General features: G+C 37.2%; 1 protein-coding gene across 1 annotated transcript in view; it reads right to left on the bottom strand.

The window, feature by feature from the left end:
• The window catches only part of LOC107732911 (receptor-type tyrosine-protein phosphatase U-like), a 297,899-nt gene that overhangs the window by 29,336 nt on the left and 244,000 nt on the right, over positions 1-24,563 (bottom strand). The window contains exons 16-22 of the mRNA XM_016544352.1: positions 24,289-24,449; positions 18,669-18,856; positions 11,926-11,998; positions 11,631-11,707; positions 8,890-8,907; positions 5,290-5,326; positions 674-771 (exon numbers count right to left, since the gene is read on the bottom strand). Of these exons, the coding sequence (XP_016399838.1) occupies positions 674-771; positions 5,290-5,326; positions 8,890-8,907; positions 11,631-11,707; positions 11,926-11,998; positions 18,669-18,856; positions 24,289-24,449 (652 nt within the window). The remainder of the gene's footprint in view (positions 1-673; positions 772-5,289; positions 5,327-8,889; positions 8,908-11,630; positions 11,708-11,925; positions 11,999-18,668; positions 18,857-24,288; positions 24,450-24,563) is intronic.

Below are 24,563 nucleotides of genomic sequence, written 5' to 3'. Positions count from 1 at the left end.
TATCTCTCTCTCTCTCTCTCTCTCTCTATATATATATATATAGTGCTTTCACATTATAACTAATTTATCTTGAAATTAGTAGTAGTATATATATATATATATATATATATATATATATATATATATGAAAGACCTCAATGTTTTTTGCGACATCTTTTTAAAATATGTCATATTTATTAGGTTTATTTAGTTTTTTATGCAGTGCATGACTGTATGCTGAGGAATGCTAATCTTAATATCAGTTGCAAAATATTATATTAATGAATAATTACCATGTAGTAACTAGATTCCACGAAAATATCATAATTGCTACAGTTACCACATAAAACAGTTATACTACATTAAAACTGTGATAATTTGGGTCAAGCCAATAAATAAATATAAATATTCTGAACGTCTCTTTGAAAGAGATCCTATGATGTTACAGTACTAACAACTGCAGTGACCATGGTATTTTGGAGGAAAGGGGACAAAGGAAAGCTCAATTAACTGCTAAAGATGGCTGGCCGATTATGGAATGTTCTCTGGCTAATAGGGTTTCTTGGTAAAGTTTATCTTCTGTAATGGTCAGCTGTGGGTCGCAGTGGTCAGTGTTCAATAATGGATAGTGTCCATCAGTAGGCGGAGGGGGAGGCTGGGCAGCCCGAGGCAGAAGTACACTTATTCTACTCACTCTCCCCACCTCCACCAGTTTGGTGATCATCACGATGCTGTAGCAGTTCTCCTGCCAAACCATGCGCCAGAAGTCATAGATCATGTCCTGCTTGGGCCCTGCGGAGAGAGAGAGAGAGAGAGAGAGAGAGGAATGAGCTTTCATGGAGAATTGTGGGAGGTGAATAATTTGAACGCAGGATGAAGAGAAGATCGAGGTGGTTTTGTGAAATAGCGGGTCGCGACATCGACGAGGATTACATAAGAAAAGAGAAAACAGAGACGGCAAGCTGCAGGGACGCGGGAGCTATCGGTCCACATAGAAGACAACGAATGGAGAAACTGCTGGCAGTGAAAATCCAGCGAGTGATAGCAGCGAGAAACTAGAGTTTTAACTTCTTTTTTTTTTTTGAAGAAATGTGAGTGATTGCAGGATGCTAGGCAGTTACTAAGGCTGGTGTTTTCAGTGCGCTGCTATGTGGTTGCTAAGATGATATTTTTTTGAGTGTGTGTGTGTCGCTATGGTGCAACACAATGTTTATCAAGAGAACATTGTCCTCGGCCCAAATGGGTTCTTACTTGACCAAGTCAAAATTATCTGAATATTACTATGGTATTCTCTAACCAACTTATTTTTAATATGAGATCAGGTGCAGCATTTGTGCTTCGGTGTCACTCACTTCCAGTTATTTTAGCTGGACAAAACAGACATTTACACTCTAAAAAAATGCTGGGTTAAATACAAGCCAGCGCTGGGTTAAAAAGGGACAAACCCAAAACAACCCAATAGCTGGGTTCGTCCCTTTTTAACCCAGCGCTGGGTTATATTTAACCCAGCATTTTTTAGAGTGTATGCTGTTTAGTATCGTAAACTGGCATTTGTTAATACATTATTTTTATTTATTATGGTAATCATAATCACACTGACTTGTAGGACATCGACGAGGATTACATAAGAAAAGAGAAAACAGAGACGGCAAGCTGCAGGGACGCGGGAGCTATCGGTCCACATAGAAGACAGCGAATGGAGAAACTGCTGGCAGTGAAAATCCAGCGCGTGATAGCAAGCTGAAAACATCCCAGTTCTTGCATGGCCAGCATACTCACCGGACATGTCACCCATTGAGCTGTTGTTGTATAAGTCTTCAGAAAACACAAGAATGCTTATATGATGAACAGGGGCCGGCTGCATAAACTGCTTAGACTAGTCTACCTCATGTACTTTCTGAAGCGTCAATGTTTTGGTTGTGCGGACTTTCAATGGATGGATAAAAATCTGTCAGGTTTAATTAAAAACATCTTTAATTGTGTTTCACAGATGAACAGAAGCTTGAAGGGTTTGGTACAACGGTGAGTAATTATAATTATAATTTTTATTTTCGGGAGAACTATACCTTTAATACTGTCAGTGTGGGACGGTTCACCTCTAACACCTCTAATAAAGTATTAACTATTAATGACACGAGCTGAACCTCTTTCATTCTCACTCTCGTCTCATTCTTTTCTTCCTCGTGTATTTTTCTGTGCACACATCGCACATGAATAGCACGCAGATATGCATACACATGGAAATATTCTAGAAACACTAAAGGAAAGCCACTGAAGGTTTGTAAGCGCAGTGCTGTGAACACTCTGCCCTCAGGCGACGAGTCTGTTATCTTTACCTGTTAAAACAATCACAGCCTACAACAGGTGCTGCTCTTCCTGAGTTCCTGAGCAGATCTCCTGCTATCACCCGCAGCTACATCCTCGAAAAATCACATTGAGGTTTAAATAGAAGGTGGGGAGGCATGTTTTTGTGGACATATTGAAATGGCATTTCCCAGCTGACAGCATCAGCCCAGGTTAATCAAAGCACCTCTGCCAGGAGAAGTCTGCTGCTAACAACAAACTTCTTTCACTTGACTTATTAGTGATGTTTGCTAAAGCAAGCATCAATAAAAACACACACACACACACACACACACATCAGAGCTGTCAGCAAGATGTGCTAAAATTTCTCAGAACACCTTACCAACCACATAATAACGTGTCGGAAAGCCCTGGCAACCATCCAGAACTCCAGCAACCACATAGCAACATGTTAACAAAAAGCTCAGCACACCTTACTAACTCATAAACTTTATGCAGATCCACCCCTTTTCTGCACTGCACTCATTGTCTTCTGTCTTCTGTTTGTATTTTCACAGCGTGAAGGTAAGATCGTACAAATATACAGTGGGTATAGAAAAGAATTAGCCCCCTTTACAATAATCACATTTTGTTGCTTTTACAGCCTGAAATGAAGACGGGCACAGTTTTTGTTTTATCCTGCTGTATTTACTCAGTGCAACTTATGACATCCAAGTGAAAGATATAACACCAACATGTCAGAAAAAAATACAAATACATAAATATACATAAAACAATAATAAAAAAAAACCATTATCACTGAGTTGGAAAATGCATCACACCATCCTAAAATGACTTGTAAACTCAATCAGGTGTAGCTGATCACCTTCTCAATGACACACAAAGCCATTTGACTTTCAACTGTGATCAGCTGTGCTCATTTTGATCAGCTCAGCATGAAAAGGGCTTTCCTGGAGTATTTCAGTCCTTGGTAGTGCAACTGAAGCAAACAATCAACTACGGGCTGCAAGACACTGTCAAAAGATCTCTGGGATAAAGTTGTGGAGAGGCACAAGTCAGGAGATGGAGACAAAAACATTTCAAAGGCTTTATCAATGCCTAGAAGCACAGTGAAGTCTATTATTAAGAAGTAGAAGGTATTTGGTAAAAAACAGAGCCTCCCTGGATCAGGACGTCTCTCCAAACTGATGAAAGAGCCGGAGGAAACACACCAAGAAGATTCTGAGGCAGATGAGAATAAAACTGAATTATTTGGCCTCAACACCAAACGATATGTCTGGCAGAAATCCAGTACAGCTCAGCATCCAGATAACAGCATTCCTGCAGTAAAGCATGGAGCTGGAGATGTCCTGTTATGGGCTGTTTCTCTGCAGCAGGGACTGCAGCTCTTGTCAGGATAGAAGGAAACACGGATGGAGCAAAATACTGTCAAATTATTGAGATTTGCTGCCCTCTGCCAGAAAGTTGTCAATGGGAAGAAGGTTAATATTCATAAGGGTTAGCATCAGACCCCCAAAAAATAAATAAATAAATAAATAAAAAAAGCATGGAGAACAAGCAAACAAAATGAAAAACAACACCCAAAGCACCCTGTCACTGTAGTGTTCTGAGTTTTTCATGGGCCATGACATTTTGCAAAAATCTAGTGATAATCTAGTTGTCATTATGTGGGTTTGAGGGCTTTGGGGTTGCAGCTGCTGGGCTGATGGGGTAGATTTGTATTAAAGCCCACTGAGTCATGAGCACATCTGTATGCTGCGCTGTCACAATGTGAACATACAGATGGCCTTCACGGGACCTAGATCTCAGGACCTAAAGCCAGTTTAAACCTCCGGATAGAGTGCAAGCCTAGCAAAGCCCACACACGAGTGTGTGTACACCTGCTCAAACAGAGCACAGCAGTGCACGCGTGTGTTTGTGTATGGAGGGAGTTGGTGTTGATCAGTGGCCCTGTTGTGTTGACGACCAACATGAATGAGAGAGAGCAGATGAAATGAGATGCATGTGAGCGCATGCTGTTTGTGCTGCAGGAGAGCCTGAGACCCACAGAGACAAAACTACGGACAGCTGAACACATCCATAGAACACGAGAGACAGAATCACTTCACCACAAACCTGTGGAATGCTTATGATCAGCTGTTCACTACCGTTCCAAAGACTGGGGTTGGTAATTGTATTTATTTATTTGTTTGTTTGTTTGAAGTTTCTTATGTTAACTAAATATTGTGAAATATTATTACAATTTAAAATAAGTGTTTTATTTTTGAATATCTGTTCAAATGTAATTTATTGCTGTGATCAAAGCTGAATTTTCAGCATCATTACTCCAGTCTTCAGTGTCACATGATCTTCAGAAATCAGTCTAATATGCTGATTTGCTGCACAATTTCCTATTATTATCAATGTTGAAAACAGCTGTGCTGCTTGACATTTCTGTCCAAACCATGGTCATAGATAGATAGATAGATAGATAGATAGATATACTGTATATTCATTCACTTCATTACATTATTCATACATAAATAATTAATTAACCCTAAACATCCATTGTTATACAGCATATATACATTTTCAATTGACAGTCCACGTCTTAATGGTTCATTCACAAACTACAGCTGTTGTGCCCCTGAACAAGAAGGTTGCAGAAACGGCTGTGTCATGATTAAGATTCAATTCTAGACTCTGATCTATTGTATTTGAATAAACAAAAAGAAACATCCTAGTCAGTCACCCTCACAAAGGAAGAGAGCGACATAAAGAGCATTTAATTAGAAGGAAGTGCTGCTGTGTTTGGATGGCAAGAGAGAAAAATAAGATCAAACGGCAAAAACAATATCTGCACATGAATCATGCAAACCATTGTAGTAGAATTGGGGCATGTAAACACACACACACACACACACACACACACACACACTTAGAGGTACATTTTTATCAACAACTTTAATACACCACACAATACAAATACACAAGTGATTTCAGAGCAGCAGAATTATAAACACTCACCTTGTGTGGCGATGAAATGGTTGGAGCGCTGATACCCCTGAGAGAGAGAGAGAGACAGAGAAAGCATGCATTATTATCAATTAATGATATGTTAATTACATTTCAACTACATTAACATACTATATTCTGACTTATGCCATTTAAAGGTGAAGTGAATCATTTCTGTGCCTCTTGCATCACCAAACAAAATTGCAAAAAATAACGACTGTTTTTTCCAAACACTCCCCCTTGTCCTCCACTGCTCAAACAGATAAATCCATCCCAAACTCACGCCATTGTTGTCTCCAAACTCACGCCACTGTTGCAGTTGACTCTGCATATTAAGCTGAGGTAGGAGAAAGAAATCATTAAGCTATCCCGCTATATGCTATCCATACCATTACCAGCTGAATATGTTTCTTCAGTAAAATGAAACATAAAAAAGCACAGCATAGAGATGGATGACAATCTTTTACAACCTCAAAAGCCCTAATGTACTGTCTCTCTGACAGAAACACAAAATCATACAGAGGAAAGCTTATATGAAGTGTGTGATTCATGAGTGAGGCTGAGAATGTGACAGCAGAACATGCATCTCTGAATCTCAAAAATGAAAGTGTTTCTACTTGACATTTGATAAAACAAGCAAATATTCGCACGTCCTATCTGTAGTTTGTGTGTATCATCTGATATTGATTCTTTAAGCTTTAAGAATTGAATTTACTCATGTCTAGAAAATCCTAGATGATGTTATGTTCAAACATACAGTATCTGAATGCTGCTTTCTAAATGCCAAACACAAAATGCAAAGCATGAAATGCCACGTATGATAGCATGATATATCAAACAACTGGCTTTTGGGTCACCAGTGGTATAAAATTATAGTTACACCAGACCTGACTGACTAGATTCCACAATTATTAGGGGTAAAAAAAAAAAATTGTGAACTAAAGTCATTGCATTTGATGAATTCCACAGTTTTTAAATTAAAATATGTTATTTAGACAATGTGATTGGTGCAGAACCGAAACGTTTTTGAATACGGGTGTTTGGGGGAATCCGTCAAAAAGGTTACACAATATTAATTTGTCAACACAACCAAAGCATTTGAGCATTTAAAGAAATATAGGTGTGATCCGGGGCTCTGCCGTTTCGAACTGGAAATCTCCGGTTCATTTCTTCTGTTCAGTTCATTGAGGTTAGATCAGGGTTGCCAGGTCTGCATAACAAAACCAGCCCAATCGGTACTCAAAACTAGACCAATCACAACCTAAACTAGCCCAATCGCATTTCCGGGGGAATTGGCTATCAACATCGCTCCAAAATCGTGTTGTTTACTAGCTTCGCTTCAACCCGCGGACTAAAAAACAACCCATGGCAGCAGAATAAAAGTATCCCAATTCTGCGGGGAAAACACTGGGTCAGAGGTCAGTAAAAATATGAACACTAAATACTTTATAGTATTGAAATATCACGCTAGCATTGAATTCTGAATGAAAGTGACACTGACACTAAAATCTATTCTGCAAAGTGCTTTATAAGTAAGCATGATGTTGAATGAATCCACATCACTATGATCAGATGCTTTCTGAACTGCTGTTTTCTCACCGCTGTCATTTATTTATTTTGTTATTGAGAGGATAGCGTGCAGCACATATTTACATATCCATCTATTGTGAGTACATAGATGTGGCCTTAAAGCAACCCGATCTCATGAAAGTGCGTATAAATAGCACGCCAAATAAAAACTAAAACTCGTGGTATTGATACGCAAAAATGGACTTTGGCGTGTATATGCTACGCGATGGGTAGGTTAGGGTTGTGGGGTAGATGCGTATCATATGTACGCGAAAACTCCGTATCATATGCACGCCATCAAATTTCGTATCATATGCATGCGAAAACCGTGTATTATATGCACGCCAAACACATGCGTATCATATGCACGCCAAAGTCCATTTTTGCGTATCAATACCACGAGTTTTCGTTTTTATTTGGCGTACTATTTTTACGCATTTTCATGAGACCGGGCTCCCTTAAAGATGTTAATAAAACCCAGTTCAGTTGCAGCTTTGCTTGGTTTATTACAAAATATCCTTCGTCAGTCTTGGGTAGACTTAGGAAGAAGTGCCAGAACTGTCACTGGTGCCCCTCTAAAAAAAACTAGGTGCATGATAACCCTGCATGCACATTTTGTCAGCATTTGTAAGGCACACTGGCGTCCTGCCTACAGAATGTAGAGATGTCCAAATCAGTCACTTATAGGGTCCCATGACAGTTCGGGCTCTGCCGCAGAAGCCTACTGCCCGAGTAGACAGTATAGAGCAGATCTTCTATCTTAATATATTCTCCTTCTGTTCTTAAAACCCGCGTTCAGTAAGGTTTGTGGTTGATTTTATTACATGCTAATCCTTGACCAGTGCTTGCGATGTCTTGGTGTAGTCAGAAATCAATAGATTATTTTTGTGTGAAGAGCAGGGCGGCTTTATACAGAAACTATAATGAACCTTTATCTGCTGTTCAGTCACCCACACTGCACCTCAGTCCCTGTGTGTAGGGTTCGGATAGAAAGCTTTGCTTTTAGTCTAAAAAGGTTATGCCGGTTGATTGCACAGTAGTCAAAGGTTTCTGTAAAGTGCCTATAAATGAAATGCCTATTTGTGCCTGGACGTCATGTGCCATGTGATGGTGGAAATTGGTAGAGATTTTGCAATACTGCTTGACAGATTTATTTCCGCAGCTAACATTATGCACTGCTTCAGGTTATTTAGGCAAGATGTCAGATGAATATGAAAATACAAAGCTGGATGTGTCCCGACAATTCAAGACAAGGAATAATTTGTTATTATTAAGAACAACATCCAGTTGTATATGGCTGCCAAGCAGTGTCACATCTGTATAATGTGTATATCAAAACATAGTTTTCATCTGCTTCAAACACAGCTCATCCAATCAGAGTCACAGATCCTTTTATAATATTAGTTCTACTGATTTTTAACCAGATATATTCATTGATATTCAAAAAATATGTTATCTTTTGGTTTGTAGCCAAATAAATAAATAAATAAAAAGCTTTTCATTTGTAAAGTCTACACAAGTCTACACATAAAGTTTACAGAAAATTATCCAACACTGGCATTGTGTAAAATATTGGTCATACCAGCTACCCTTAGTATGGTCTACATGAAACCAAAATGTATTTAACTGCAAAATTATCCACTAGGTTTAAACTAGATTTCAGAAGTGATTTTAAAGACCCCTTGAAATCAAAAGTGGTTTTGGTTCATGTCTGCTAGTTTTAATATCATATAGTTACAGTATATGTGTACACTAATGGCTATTGATATGCCCCGCTGCAACATTTTGTTTCCATCAGATATATATTTACAAAAAAAACAACGTTTGTCAAACCATTTCAGGGGGTGTTTAAAGCTTAAGCTGATAAGGCTGTGGCTTACAGGAAGTGATGCAATGAGATCAAACAAAGCTACAGTAAACACAAACAACAGACTGAAAAGAAGGGTTTGGGAAATAAAATGTCTGAGCGCAGAGCCATGATAGCAGGAATAAATGAGAAATGGACAGATGATGGCAGAAGACAAGAGAAAGACAAGTACTTACTTCCCTGTTTATCCGAATCTAAGAGATCCCAGACACAGAGAAAGAGGGATGGGTGAAAGAAGAGAGAAGAGAAACAGGATAATTAAGATGATTAAAGAAAAGAGGAAAGAAATAAAGATGTCAGGAGTCAAATTCTCCGTCCTGACCACCTGCAGTGAGGAAATCACTTCAAACTGCCTGCAAATTAGAGTTCAGAGTCGCCACGCACTGTCTGAGAAAAAATTAAATACAAATCAAATAGTCGATTGTACTCTTTAGTGTAAAAAACAATGTTTTTTAGCAGCACAGTAAATAACTTAGTATAAAGAATTTTGCCATTCACTGTGCAATATTCATATTTCATACAGACTAAAGGTCTCTGAGTACGAAATTTTCGTATGCGTTTTTTTGTATTCGAAACCCTAAAAATTCGTCACGCGCAGAAACCTTGCATACTGAGTCCAATGCGTATTAAAATAATCCGTTGCGAATAAATTCGCACTAAATGGAGTCTTCCAGCAGTGAGGATGATTTTGTTGTCTTCTCGCTTCTTAAAAAGAGAAAAAGAGAGGAAATATTGGGTCCATCCGATTCAAAGTTTACTTCAGGATGTCAGTGGCTCAGTTTGATGCTTTTGCTAGCGATACTAGAGCCACATATTAAAAAGAAGACCACCAGTTTCTGTGAACTCAGTGTGCAAGGATCTATATACAGTGCTTTGTGCTGTGAGACGAAGTGGATGAACTTGACAATCGCCATTCTGGATTTTGGCATTCGCTTGTACGGTGGCTCTAAACTGTCAAAATACCTCTCAAAATGCTTGCTACGGATGCGAAAAACGGAAAAAATCGAACCCGATCCGATTTTTTTAATGACGGACGAATATTTTGGAGGCAGTGTGTAAACGTGATTGACATAACGTGAGGTCGTATTTATTTTTTAACGTGCGGAAATTTGGACGAAATTTTCAGACTCAGTGTGCAATGACCTTAAGGGTGAGAATTTTAGGCAGCTTGCATTTTGAATTTTGAATTCAATTTGCAGTCAAATTTGAAAACTATTCTTAATGACGTAGAAACGTAGAGGCGCAAATCTTTAACCCGTTAGGGCGTCTTTTATCAAATTCTGTGTAAAGGACCCACGTTAACAGAGGTCAATGCATTGCCACATCAGAGCCACATTCTATGTTGTCTTTGTCATTAAACGTGAACTGTTTTCTGTGGCCAAACACAACAATGACCGCGATATCTTGTGGTATCTTGTCATTGTGATTGATGTATAAATAAATGTACTATTTTTAAATATCGAGTTCATTACGCTGGACATTGGTCTGTTGTTTTCTACAAGATAACATTATATAAAACATATTTGTCCTTTGTCCTTTTTTGTCCAAATTTAAACAAATTTGTCCTTAGCAGCTGAACTTGCATGAAGATTCTCGTGTATATTTGTTTACACAGTCCAAGCGCATCTTTCTTATGGTTTGCTGTAAATGTCAGTACTGATTCTGTGTTTTTCTGTCAATATGGGGTGCTGTGTGTACATTAATGAGGAAAAAAAATTAACTTAAATGATTTTAGCAAATGGCTGCAATATAACAAAGAGTGAAAAATTTAAGGGGGTCTGAATACTTTCCGTACCCACTGTATATATATATATTTTTTTTGCTTTCAAAACATAGATTTTCCAAAAACAGTACATTAAATATTGGTTGACAACATTTTTGAAGCAATCTTTTGGTGAACATGCTAAAATTCATGAAGTAGAGAAAATCAATTGAAAAGAGACCTTTAAACTATGCTGTCTCGTTTCCAATATTGCCTTATTTTGGTGTGTGAATCCGTTTAACTTGCATCACAACCTTAATAGTGATTCTCATTCAAGAATTCAAAAAGTCAATCCACTATTTTCATTAATCACATGGGGATTTCATTCTTGCGTGTGAATCACCATTGAGGAGGAGAGAAAATCAAGACATCTGGTTTTCATAAAGGTGAAGTGACACGGCTTTGCGTTTTAGTATCGGACCTCTATAATCAGAGCCCATTTCTCATCACCCAAAACCTGCCACTCAAGCACAGCCCAAGTAGAAAGAGCGATTCAGGTCTGTTCATTTTGAAAGCGCTGATCATAACAACAGCTCCTAACACACTTTAGCCTTGAATAGAAATAAATGCTATTCAAACATATAATAGAAACCTGTAGAGCCGTAAAAAAAATTGACAAAACATCTAAAAGTTAGTCTTTGGAGTCCTTCTCACCGCAGAGGTTTTGATTGCTCAATTCCACGGGATAACCTTCCCACCAAAAGACGACAAAAATGGCTTTACTGAGATTCCAGCAGAGATAGTAAAAAAAAAAAAAAGCTGATGCTTCTTATGTGGGACAGGAACGTATGTTTGAAAGCCGTTATCCATCAAATGGTTAGGATTAGGAGCAAAGTGTTCAGAATCTAGTTTTCAGACAGGAAAGTGTCACGTGTCTAAGATTTGTGCTAAGAACTCTTTCTGGGAAAAACGTAACGAACAGCTGAAATACTGAAATAAAAAAAAAGGTTAGTGGAGAAAGTGTCAAAACCAGACAGCAAAGTCATCAATGGATAAAATCTCTCAGTGAGAAAAGGAATTAGCATATAAGCCACATTAACGTGTTAATGTGTACACCTTCACTGAAAGCTACAGTGAGAGAAACACCTCTTACTCGAAGGCAACATGCTCAGAGACGGAGGTGTGAACAAAGGAGTGTAAAACAGAAAAACTTACATCGATGTAGTTTGCATTGACATAGTCTGAGTTAGGATCGGCCAGGAGAGAATGCATTTTCACACGGTGACGGTCTTCTGTTAGGGATTAAAAATGAAGAGCAATGCTAGTCAGTGATGATAACAATAACAATATTAATAATAATAATATAATAATAAATAATGAATAAAGCTCTGTTCCAAATCCCGATGAGCCACCTACAGTAGGTAGGCTGTGATAGCTGTGCTCTATTTGTAACTCATTGACTGTTGGACCCAGTATTTGTGCTACAATCATTACTTTGAAGAACACTTACGACCCAGAAGGGTGTCATGTCGGCCCTTGGTCTTGTCCTTCTTTTCGTTTATGTCCCAGCCATCGAAAAATCTCTGCAGACACACAAGCAGAAGCAAAGAAATGATTGTGGTGTGCTGGACACTATACACACTAACATTCAAGAAGGCATTAGTACATACAGTAAAGATGCATTAAATTGGCATCAAGGTCTTTTATAGTGTTACAGAGGATTTCTATTTAAAATCAATTCTGCTCTTCTTAACTTTCTTCTGAACTTCTCAAATAATCCTAACAAAACAAACAAATAGCACGAGTTATGTAATCACATTACTTTGTTTTTAAGTAACAAGTAAAGCAATGCATAACTTTTTTAATTTACAAGAATATATCTGAGTTACTTTTTCAAATAAGTAACACCAGTTATATTATGAACAAACAAGCAAACCCAGCCCTGATTTTAAAAGTAGCATAATAATATTGCAATGCATTACTTTTAAAAGTAACTTTCAACACTGATGGTTTCCACACAAAAAATAAAGCGTCACAACTGTTTTCAGCTTTGATCAGAGGAATAATTTTACAAAATATACTCAAATAGAAATAGTTCATTTAAATTGCAATAATATTGCACAATATTACTGTTTTGACTACATTTTTACGTCTTTAAAACGTTTAAACATATTACAGTACCAACCCAAAACTTTTGTACAGTATATTGATATTCTTGTTTAGGCAAACACACCTTTCTATGCACTACTGCACTATTACTGCTACATTTATTACTATATTTCTGTCAGGACCACTATCGTCAAAATGATAGATACAATAATACTGAATAGAGCTTATATAGGAATGCCGCGATAGGTGTCGTATTCCTATAGGTAGATGTGATCAGCTGAGAATCAGCTGATGCAAGCTTGACTCACGTGACCTGCCAGAACTAACGCTAACGCTTAATTTATGAACGTTATGCCAGCAGTTTGCCATCACATGATGATCAAATGATAAAGACGAGCATTATAACTGTATCCCAGTCAACCTAGCACTCAAAATCGCTCTCTAAATGCCCCATGCAAATTGCGATCAGCAGTAAATGTGTGCCTATATTTGCTGTATTACCTCATTTGCATAATTCCTTTAGTGAATGTGGTAAAATAACACAGACAGCACATGCAAATAAATGAAGCTATCGGTATGCAGAGCATCCTTAATGAATCCCTCCCATGCTTTTTCTTCATCATTTGGGGTTTTGATGTGATATTGTGCAGCACACATTTAAAGGCATTCATTGTGAGATTGGCTGTGCATCTCTGTCAAACAAACATACACAGGTACTGCTTATTTATTTTGAATGCGATAATAACACATGTATCTTTCTTTCATGTAATAAAAGTGTTGTAATTGCTGTCAAACTCAAGAAAAGCATGTAGCTGATAGTTTTCAGTGGCTTCTGTGTGCATGTACGCGTTGAGCGTTGAGCACTGCCTGTGTACTCCAGCTGCCTAAGTGCTTTCTAATGCCGCCTAGTTTTTGAGTTAATGTGTGACAGCTGTTTAGCACACATTCCCCCCGAAAGCAGGTGAAGCGTAACACCTGGCAATTACATCTAAATGACTGTCATTTAAAAAAGACCCCCCAAAATAAGTGCAAGTCACGTTTTCCCACTCATCCATTAAGTTCCCTTTGCTCTCGCATTCTATCGAGTCAGACGCAGTTAACAGAGCAGATGCATCATCAGGATGCTGACGTTAATTTCCTGTTGGGCACAGAGCTTTTTTTTTTTTTTTTAGGGGTGTGTGAGAGTTTTATTTTGTTCTAAAACCAAAATGAATCCAATATGGAGGCCAAAGTGAGATAAAATGTAATTATGAATATAATTCCAGAAATGAATCTCTGAAATATACTTTTTACAGATTTAACTTATATTTACAGTAAAAAGTACATATATTTTATTAATTGAATAATGTTAATATATAACATTTCTATTTTTTTCATCTTTATAATATACTGTCAAACGCCTTAAAAACACAGGTGGTACAGAGCAGTGTTGCGGGTAACGCATTACAAGTAACGTGAGTTACTTAATCAGATTAATTTTTCAAGTAATTAGTAAAGTAATGCATTACATTTTAATTTACAATGAAATATCTGAGTTACTTTGTGTGTGTAAAAAAGGGATCTTCAATAATTGTTGTGTACTGGTTGACTATTTTGGACCTGTAGAGCTGAGCCAGAGAGGGAATCTGGCAGCGATTGCTGTATCAGAGCACCAGATAATGTGTTTCTTTGAACAATCATTACCAGAGCCAAACAATGACAGAAGACGCAATTACACTTTCAACGATGTGTCTGATAAACTGTATATGACAGATATGCAATATCTGGGTATGTTGATTCATTGATGTGCTTTCTGACAGACTGAATGTTAGAGAGTTTGAGATTAGAGTTAGACCACATTGACTGGAGAAACTCTAATCACCTGAGAGGAAAGTGCTGGACAGCGTTTCCTCAAATCAATGATCATTTCAACAGCCTTTGTGGTGCTGATGTCAAGACTTTCATTTCCCTTTTTAAAAAGACTAATGCCAGTGACATTATCCGCACAATTCTGTAGTTTGACTGAGAAAGAGTTTGGTCATTAATAGATCCAGGATGATCATATGAAACCCTGAGCTAAAGTTTATAAACTATATCCTGCGCACCTTTTAGATCCCGATGTTGCAGGACAAAGTGTACGGCAATTCTCACAGCATTACTGATTTCAGATATTGTTTGCAGAGCGAAGCATTCAATTGAGAACTGCAATCACTGAGGCACGTTATTTAGTCCTTTTTTTGGAACCGAAACAATACCAGAAGATTTCAAACAGTTTAGTACTGTACACTGAGAATGATTTGTTGAAATGACTGTAAGCCATGTAAAAAAATAAAAAATAAAAAAATAAAAAGTAGGCCTAAATTTAAGATTTATATGTATTTCAATTGCTTATATAAGTTAATTTGGATTGCACATAAACAAGAACCTATATTAATTAAAAAAATAAATCAATAATAACATCAATTTTATATATATATATATATATGTGTGTGTGTGTGTGTGTGTGTGTGACCCTGGAGCACAAAAACAGTCTTAAGTCGCTGGAGTATATTTGTAACAATAGCCAAAAAAACATTGTATGGGTCAAAATTATCGATTTTTCTTTTATGCCACAAATTAGGATAAGGATGTTTTGTAAATTTCTGTAAATATATCAAAACTTCATTTTTGATTAGTAATATGCATTGCTAAGAACTTCATTTGGACAACTTTAAAGGTGCTTTTCTCAGTATTTAGATTTGTTTGCACCCTCAGATTCCAGATTTTCAAATAGTTGTATCTCGACCAAATATTGTCCTATTCTAACAAACCATACATCAATGGAAAGCTTATTTATTCAGATGTATAAATCTCAATTTCAGAAAATTTACCTTTATGACTGGTTTTGCGGTCTAGGGTCACACACACACACACACACACACACATATATATATACATAAACCGAATGCACAAAAAGCAAGTTTATATATTTATCATCACTACATTTTATTCCAATTTCCTTCATTTTAAATAATTGAATAATGCTTGTTCCATAGTTAGCCATATTTTAACCATGTCCAACCAGTAAATTTAACTACCCCCCCCAAAAAAAGAAAAAAAAACAGATTCATGCTTCTTCTAAGCAATTTGAATATTTCTAAGAATCTTGAAATATTTTCCTCATTTTGAAAATATGATTATTTAAATAACAAAAATAGATGTAAATAACAATAAACCATGTAATTTATGTATGACTGGAAAATATGTATAACATTTATTAGCTGTTAAAATTGTGTAATCCAAATGGATGGACTTTTGGATGGACTTCTGTGGCTGGAGATGCTGGTCATGGCTTACTGTCTTTTAACGGTTCAGCTTACTTAAATGCTTGAACACATCCTGTTCTTTGACCTCAAGGCCACTAAAATAATTTGTAGAAGGTGGCAGAGGGTTGTTTCTGAGGGAAACGATAGTTCTTTTAAAGTGCCATTGTGGTGAATGGAAATGCTAGCTTTCTCTTAGTATTACAAATCACCTTGGTCCAAAATTCCATTTCACACTGGGTTTCTGCATTCTGTATGTCTGTATGGCCAGCATTTGGGCCACAGCTGAACGGGATATTAAATGAGTTCTGATTGGCTGTGATTGCCACTTCACTCGGCATTTGCTTTCAGTGAGGACAGAAAAAGCACTTGATGCTGGATACTTTGTGTGGTTAGGACATAGTTTTTGTATTTTTCTGATTTCTGTAGTTCAACCTCCCTTTCAATTAGCATCTCTTCTCTCTTCTCTCTCTCTCTCTCTCTCTCCCTCTGTCCATCAGTCCTCTTGTCACTGAAGATCACCCCCGGCTTAGCTGCTACACAGCGAGACATTCTCATCAAAGACTACCATTCTTTCATTCTTCCTCAACCAAATCACATAATCAATATTTCTGTCTCCACCTCAAAACATGTCTCTTGCAGACAGTGATTCCTTGAACTCCAAAGTTACCCAGAAACAATTAAAAATTAATAAATCCTGAGCAAGATTGTTCTGATTTGAAACATCATTTTGAGGCTGATGGATTTTCCGAACTCAGGTGTGCTAAAAAGGTCGTCTAGGGTACAGTTCGTGTGAACTCCGGTGGGATCCATGCTGGTACGAGTGCAAACATCCTAAACTGCAAAAGTGAACTGCCTATTAATGACATGTAGTTCTGAGCTTTGTCAGTTATTTTTAATTTTAATTCCACTGTTTAGAGGTTTGAGAAGCAACTTTTGGGAGCAGCATTGCAGACACTGAAACAATAAAATAAATGTGAGGACATGTTTTTCCATTGATGAATAATCTATAAATGGAAAAGCACATAATGTATGTGCTTTTGTATGTTAATCACATCAAAATAAATGTACTTCTTTGACAAAATACTATTAAACATAATGATGTAAAAAGTACTTTGAAGTAAAACTTTTAATTATTACATTATTACAAATTGCACTTTTTAAAAGTCTACTTAAGTGTGTTAAGAAACACTATCATAAAAGTGTGCTCACTTTAAGTACACTTAAGATGCCTTTTATTACAATAATAATTTGCAAGTACTTTTTAATTCAAGTACTTTTTTTTCTTTTTAAATATATTTAAATATACTAAGTACACTTAAGTGCACTTATTTTTAACAAGGAACTGTGCACACACACTCTGCAAAGTTTAGGAATTACATATATTTTAAAATGTGGAAATGTTTCTACATGTGTATGGAATACACGAGTCACTCCTGAACTCATGATAGTTGACATGGTGATAACAATAGCAAAGCTCTGGATTCTTGTGGCTGTAAACAATAAAATAACACGGATCAAAACATGGATGCTGAAATGAGCTGTCAGTGTCCAAAAGATACTTGTGTCAACTAGTCGCGGTGTCTTACAGGTGTGCATACTAGAACAGCGTGGGTATTTTGTTGCAGACTAGTCACAGACTTAAAACATCTAAGAGTGACAAGCTACAGTCTTGTAAAATGTGTGAACATGGCCTACATTTGACCACGTTACTATCAGCCTGTACCATGTCAACAACGTGTTCAGCAGAAGCAATGAAGAGGTTTTTAGCAGAAACATGAGACGGCTACAGCAACCATACAGAAATTGAGGTCCTAGAGTTTCACAGCCACAGTCCTTTTCCAGTGTCAGATTGAAGAGAAAAAGTCTGAAGCATGGATTCTAGAGGAGGGGTTCATGTGCCCTGCGGGCTCAGATTAATGACTCAAAAAGAATATATCTATTCTATTGAGAAATCGTGGTGAGTGCAAAGAAGAACTGGAGGTATTATTAATACATAAGTGGAATATTTTGAATGAGAAATGTCTTTTGTGAAGGGCTGATATGAAAGAACTTTCATAGAAAAAGGTTTGGCAGCACTTCACTCACATATGATTAGTCACGTTCTGGAACAAACACTCACACGTATATAAATACATACATACATAAATACATACATGTACGTATACATATCATTACTCCAGTCTTCAGAAATCATTCTAATATGCTAATTTGCTGCTTAAAAACAATTCTGATTGTTATTCATGTTGAAAACCGTTTTTGCTGTTTAATATTTTTGTGGAAAACCATTACTTTTAGAGGATTTACTGCAGCATCTTTTTTTTATAACATTATACATGTTTTTAATGTCACTTTTGATCAATTTCATGCATAATTGAATGCAATAAAATAAAAATAAATAAATAAATAAATAAATAAATACATCTTACAGACCCCAAATGTGAATGTTAGTGTGTGTCATGCATGTGATTAATATACAGTGGTCAAATTACAAAAGTGACATTATATATAAAAGAAAAACTGCGTAAGAGAGGTTTGTTAGATTTCAAACAATAGTCTAAAATGAAAACAGCAGAAGTTTGATCAGATGACACTTGATTGGATTTTTCCTCCATTCATTTTAAGTGTAATTTAAGGTTATTAAAATGTCTAAATACCTTTGGGAGCCAATGTAGGTTCTTTAGATATATTTTAATCTAATAAAGCTGTGCTGTTTGCTAATAACACTTTTGCTTCAAGTTTCAGAAACTCATTCTCCTTCAGTTTCACATTACTCCATGCCCTTGTCTTTTAAATCTAACCCAGCAGGCATATACTTGTAGAATTGCTTGTCAAACCCCCTGTAAACTCAGCGGGCTCTCACCTCATACTCCTGCTTGAAGCCGTAGCCCTCTCCTGTCTTCATCTGGTTGATGTGTTGGAGCAGGTCTGCCACTCTCACGGCCGGGTGGAGCTGGCCTGTGTGGTACGGAGAACTTTTCCTCCTGCAGTGTCTTCTGGGAGAACCACCCAGCAGGCTGCTGGACTCATTCACCGTGCTGCGCTGCTCGTCTGAGGAGCGAGAGGAAGAAGAGAGAGAAAGATAAACACAAACTGACCCAGGTGCAAAGGGAAGAAGCTACAGTGCGCTCAAAGGTAACGTGTAAATTGCAGCGGGAGTCGCTTCACTGGAGGTGGTTGTGCGAGTGTGAATTGAAGTAAAACTGCAGGGGTGGAGATGTTAGAAAGGTGTTGTAAGAAGCAGACGAGATATGCTGGTCCAGCTTGATGAAGATTCATATATGAACCATCTGCCTTCCATGTAGTGGTTTTGGCAGATTTTTAACTGGGGCACGAGCTCCAGAGAAGTACTGCTGTGTCCCAGTAAAATATTACTGATAAATCCTTGTCTGGTTATGGAGATAACCATATACCAATCAGAGAATCATTTTTACCTCATAATATTGCACTTTATTTGATAGTCTACTTTACACAGTCTGCTAACTATAAGTACCTTTCCAACTAGATTTGCATCTACAAATGTCCCAGTGACAGCTTTTGTACCTTTTTTTTTCTGAGAGTGTATAAGTAACTTTTCAAGTACATGTCAACTTATTTTACTAACCGTAACCATAACCTGACAGTCTACTAATAATCTAATGAGAGTTAGTCGACGTAGTTGCAAATCACTGAGAGTTAGTTGACATGTTATTACAAAGTTACTCATAATTAGTAGAATGCCTACAATGGACTATTGAAATAAAGTGTAACCATCTTCAGAAATCAATTTCTATCAGCGGTTTAAAATCAGAACTGTAACATGCAATGCATGATTTGCAAATTAATCACTTCTGAACTAATCAGTCAAAGTGTTTGCAAAAAGGTTTGAAATAGAGGTCTGCAATCCCATGGGATCCGTGGGACCCGACCCAGCAGAGTCAAGCTTTTAATTGCTGAGAGTGGGTAATTGCTAATAGTGATGCATGTGCAGAAAGTGGGAGAAAGAAATGAATCAGGGGCTCCTGCAAAATATAAATATTTCAAGATGAAATACAAATTAATTAATTATATTTTATGTTATTCATGTTATTTGTCTGTGGAACAACAAACGTGAAAGTCACGGATGGGAGTGGGACAAAATATGACACATATTTGTGCATGAGCGAGACAGAATCTTGCTGGAGAAGGACTAAAAAAATGCATCCCGCATAGACCTCTAGTCTAAAGTTGTTTGAGATTCAGTCTTATTACTTTGGGCAGTTCATTTCCACAGGGAAACTGAGTCTCAACGATAACTTGCAAACCATTAAAGATGAATCTACTGTGAGCTCTGTGAGCTCGGAGGTTGTTAAGAGCCATCTTTTGCTTTTGTTGGAGCCATCTGTTCGCATTATTCCAACTTGTTTTTAAAATAATTGTGTTTAACAGCTAAATTTGGGGTAAAAAAAAAAAATCACACAGCAAAATTACATAATTGAAAAAAAAAACAGAATAGAATAGAATGGAATAGAATAGAATAGTTCAAACCAATGCTACACAGCCAAGTACATGATATAAGCACAGATATCTGGAGACAGGCAGAGGCAGACAGCGCTCTCATTTACTGGCATTCAACAACACTCTTCTGTTCCAGGGGACGATAAGGAAACTGACTCAAGACTCAGAGAGCAGTGGGAGCATCTTTAATATGTGGAGAGCAAATGCAAACAATGACTAATGGAGATAAACAGCATTAATGGTGTATTGTGACTGTAAACATCCCAACAACACTGTTTACTTGTTCACCTGTTTTCTAATACATGCATTATCTATTGGAGAGAGAGAGAGAGTGTATGTGTGTGTGTGTGTGTGTGTGTGTGTGTGTGCAATGCTTAGCCACTAGAGATGTAACGATTAACTCAATTCATGATGTGATACGATTCACGATACTGATTTCACAATATGATTTTCTCACAATTTTTTTAACAAAATGAGAACTGAAAAGGCGTCCTTTTATTATTTTTCAGACAAGATTCTGCACATTTCTTTGTGAAATTGAAATATGTCACATAACAAAACTAAACTGAAATGTTAAAACAAATCCTGAATCAAATAAATAAATAATACAAATAAAATAAATATATTCATATAAACAGACTAAGGCTTTGCCTGCCCTGAGCCCTTTCCATTCAAAATTAGAGGCAACCACAGTATTTTAATCACGATCCAAACAAAGTTGCGGCATAAACGCAGCATGAACAGTTTATTTTTATTTTTTTTATATTGTATAATTTCAAAATTTAAAGCAAAAACAGAATAGTCTGACTTTAGCTTTGTGAAACTATACTACTAAAACACATCTGCAGGAAACAGAAACAGCAGAAGCTACAAACTACAAACTAGAAGAACTACAAACACGCATTAAAAGTGTTAAGAACTACAAACATGGTGGATATACGTGACCAACGGACAGGTAGATAAATGGATTTGAGTGATAAATAATCAATGTCTAACCTTGGATGATGTTAACTGTGATAAGATGATTGACAGGGCAGTGACAGAATGCACGTAACTAAGCAACAGAGCATCCGTTAAAGAAGCAGCTATGACAAAGTAGTATGTCCCAAGGCTTGCCTACTATTCTTCTACATATTCAACAGTATGTACTTTTTCTTCACAAAAAGAGTACATATTTTTAGGGCATAGTATAAGTAGGCGAATTGGGACGCAGCATATGACAGCAGGAACCGCTTATGGAGCAGCAGCAATAGAGAATGAGGAGTTACGTCACGATCTTTTCACTCCGCATTGCATTTCGGGAAGGCGCCGCCATATTAGCAGGATACGCTATCCGTTCCCATGGTTACTTCTCATTCTCTATAAGGATAAATGCTTATCTTTTGTTTTGTTTTTGCCTTTAAGTTAAACAACCATTCATTCTTCATTGTATCGTTTGCAGGGAAGAGAAGCTATTTGGCGTTACGTCACATTCTCATTCTTTATACAGCGTTTCCTTGGTTACCGCTGTAAACAAAGCAGCTGCGCTTATAAACACTGCTTTAATATGCATTATTCAGAGACAAGATGAAAAAAAAATAGCAATTAAACTTTTCTGAAGATAGTCAGTTGCCATCAGAGACACAATCATATAACCCCCACCCTCAATTGTATCACGATTCATTTAACATCTCAACCGACTTGAATCATCACATATTTTTATTGATTTTCGACAGGCTCGGGCTGCATCGTTACATTCCTATTAGCCACCATACAATAGCCCCTTTCGCACCACATAGTTCTGGGAACTAAGTTACAGGTACTAGCCAGTCGGGTAGTTCCCCGCGAACTTTAGGTTCCCCCGGGCCATTCATCCGGTTCATTCAGTACTTCCACCAATAGTTCCAGGAACTATGAAAAGGTTCCTCCGGTGCGAAAGGGGCTAGTATGTCTAGAATTGGAAATTAATGTTTAAATTATGGGCTGTAATTATAGCAGGTTTTCATTACACAATTATCATAATTAAAATAATGACATCGTAATAATATTGTTATTGCAATCTAGAGATAATAATAATAATAATAATAATAAAGTCAAATTTTCAAATTCATCTTTTATGTTGTTAATTTTGTGTTTTCTCTTTTTTTGGTAAATGAATCACACTCAAAATGAGTGTCAAAACCAGTTTAAGGAGGCAGAGAGAGAGAGGGAGAGAGAGAGAGAGAGAGTTGGTAACCATAACTATTCAAAACTATACAAAAAATAAAAATAACTTACTGGCACTTCCTACAGACTGGGGTGTCTGACATTCAAAAAAACACTGTTGAGCAAGCTTTTTTTTCCAAGTATGGCTAAAGTGTCTCTTTTTCATCAACTTTTCAACTTTATTTTGTGGGACATAGACACTTCATCATCTTCTTATTTTTTCCATTGTATGGGTGCAATATCGTCACCTACTAGGCTGAAGTGTCAACCAGATGTGGTTAATGGCACTGGAGTATTTACAATATTATCATTTATGTAGTAGAAATAGGCATAGATAAATCCCATAGAAGATCTAGATAGGTGGAACTGGGGGAGGTGGAGGGTTTCAGAGGAACTTTGACAGAACGCTGCACAACCAGCTTACAGTGAACATTTGGATTTCAGGATCTGGACTTGGAGGATCCATTACTGGTCTGGGTAACAGGGGGTCTGGCATTTGTGTGGATCTTGTGGATCTCTTCCAATCGTCAAATACTGAATTACTTGAATTATCAAAAACAGGCCTTAACACATGATTAAAATATATAATTCATTCATTCATTCAGAATATCAGTTTACCATAACCTGGTACTAAATACTTATGTTTGTCTGTGTAAGGAGCAACTCTTTCCGCTGTGTGTGTTTGTGTACTCACTTCTAGCAGTGCAGTTATGTGAGTCCATGAAGGTGTGCGCCGTGCGATCGTCCTGTTGCAGTGTACTGTGCTCTGTCGTACTGCAGTCCAGTGACCCCAGCTTACGCGTCTTCTCCTGACGATACGTCATCACCGCTTTATTAATGTTCACCTTCTTCCTGCTGCAGAGTAGCTAGTATGTCTAGAATTGGAAATTAATGTTTAAATTATGGGCTGTAATTATAGCAGGTTTTCATTACACAATTATCATAATTAAAATAATGACATCGTAATAATATTGTTATTGCAATCTAGAGATAATAATAATAATAATAATAATAAAGTCAAATTTTCAAATTCATCTTTTATGTTGTTAATTTTGTGTTTTCTCTTTTTTTGGTAAATGAATCACACTCAAAATGAGTGTCAAAACCAGTTTAAGGAGGCAGAGAGAGAGAGGGAGAGAGAGAGAGAGAGAGTTGGTAACCATAACTATTCAAAACTATAAAAAAAATAAAAATAACTTACTGGCACTTCCTACAGACTGGGGTGTCTGACATTCAAAAAAACACTGTTGAGCAAGCTTTTTTTTCCAAGTATGGCTAAAGTGTCTCTTTTTCATCAACTTTTCAACTTTATTTTGTGGGACATAGACACTTCATCATCTTCTTATTTTTTCCATTGTATGGGTGCAATATCGTCACCTACTAGGCTGAAGTGTCAACCAGATGTGGTTAATGGCACTGGAGTATTTACAATATTATCATTTATGTAGTAGAAATAGGCATAGATAAATCCCATAGAAGATCTAGATAGGTGGAACTGGGGGAGGTGGAGGGTTTCAGAGGAACTTTGACAGAACGCTGCACAACCAGCTTACAGTGAACATTTGGATTTCAGGATCTGGACTTGGAGGATCCATTACTGGTCTGGGTAACAGGGGGTCTGGCATTTGTGTGGATCTTGTGGATCTCTTCCAATCGTCAAATACTGAATTACTTGAATTATCAAAAACAGGCCTTAACACATGATTAAAATATATAATTCATTCATTCATTCAGAATATCAGTTTACCATAACCTGGTACTAAATACTTATGTTTGTCTGTGTAAGGAGCAACTCTTTCCGCTGTGTGTGTTTGTGTACTCACTTCTAGCAGTGCAGTTATGTGAGTCCATGAAGGTGTGCGCCGTGCGATCGTCCTGTTGCAGTGTACTGTGCTCTGTCGTACTGCAGTCCAGTGACCCCAGCTTACGCGTCTTCTCCTGACGATACGTCATCACCGCTTTATTAATGTTCACCTTCTTCCTGCTGCAGAGTATGAAAGACAACAAATGAAGAGAGAATACAAGGACTGTAAATGAGCCTAAAAGAGAAAATACATAAACACGGGTGGAGAGGGTTAATAAGAGAAGAGGATTCTTC

Source organism: Sinocyclocheilus rhinocerous, unplaced genomic scaffold (assembly GCF_001515625.1).
Source record: "Sinocyclocheilus rhinocerous isolate Xijiao unplaced genomic scaffold, SAMN03320098_v1.1 scaffold1300, whole genome shotgun sequence".
Lineage (NCBI taxonomy): Eukaryota > Metazoa > Chordata > Actinopteri > Cypriniformes > Cyprinidae > Sinocyclocheilus > Sinocyclocheilus rhinocerous.
The sequence above is the reverse complement of the archived record's forward strand: the minus strand, read 5'-3'. Positions and strand labels throughout refer to the sequence as shown.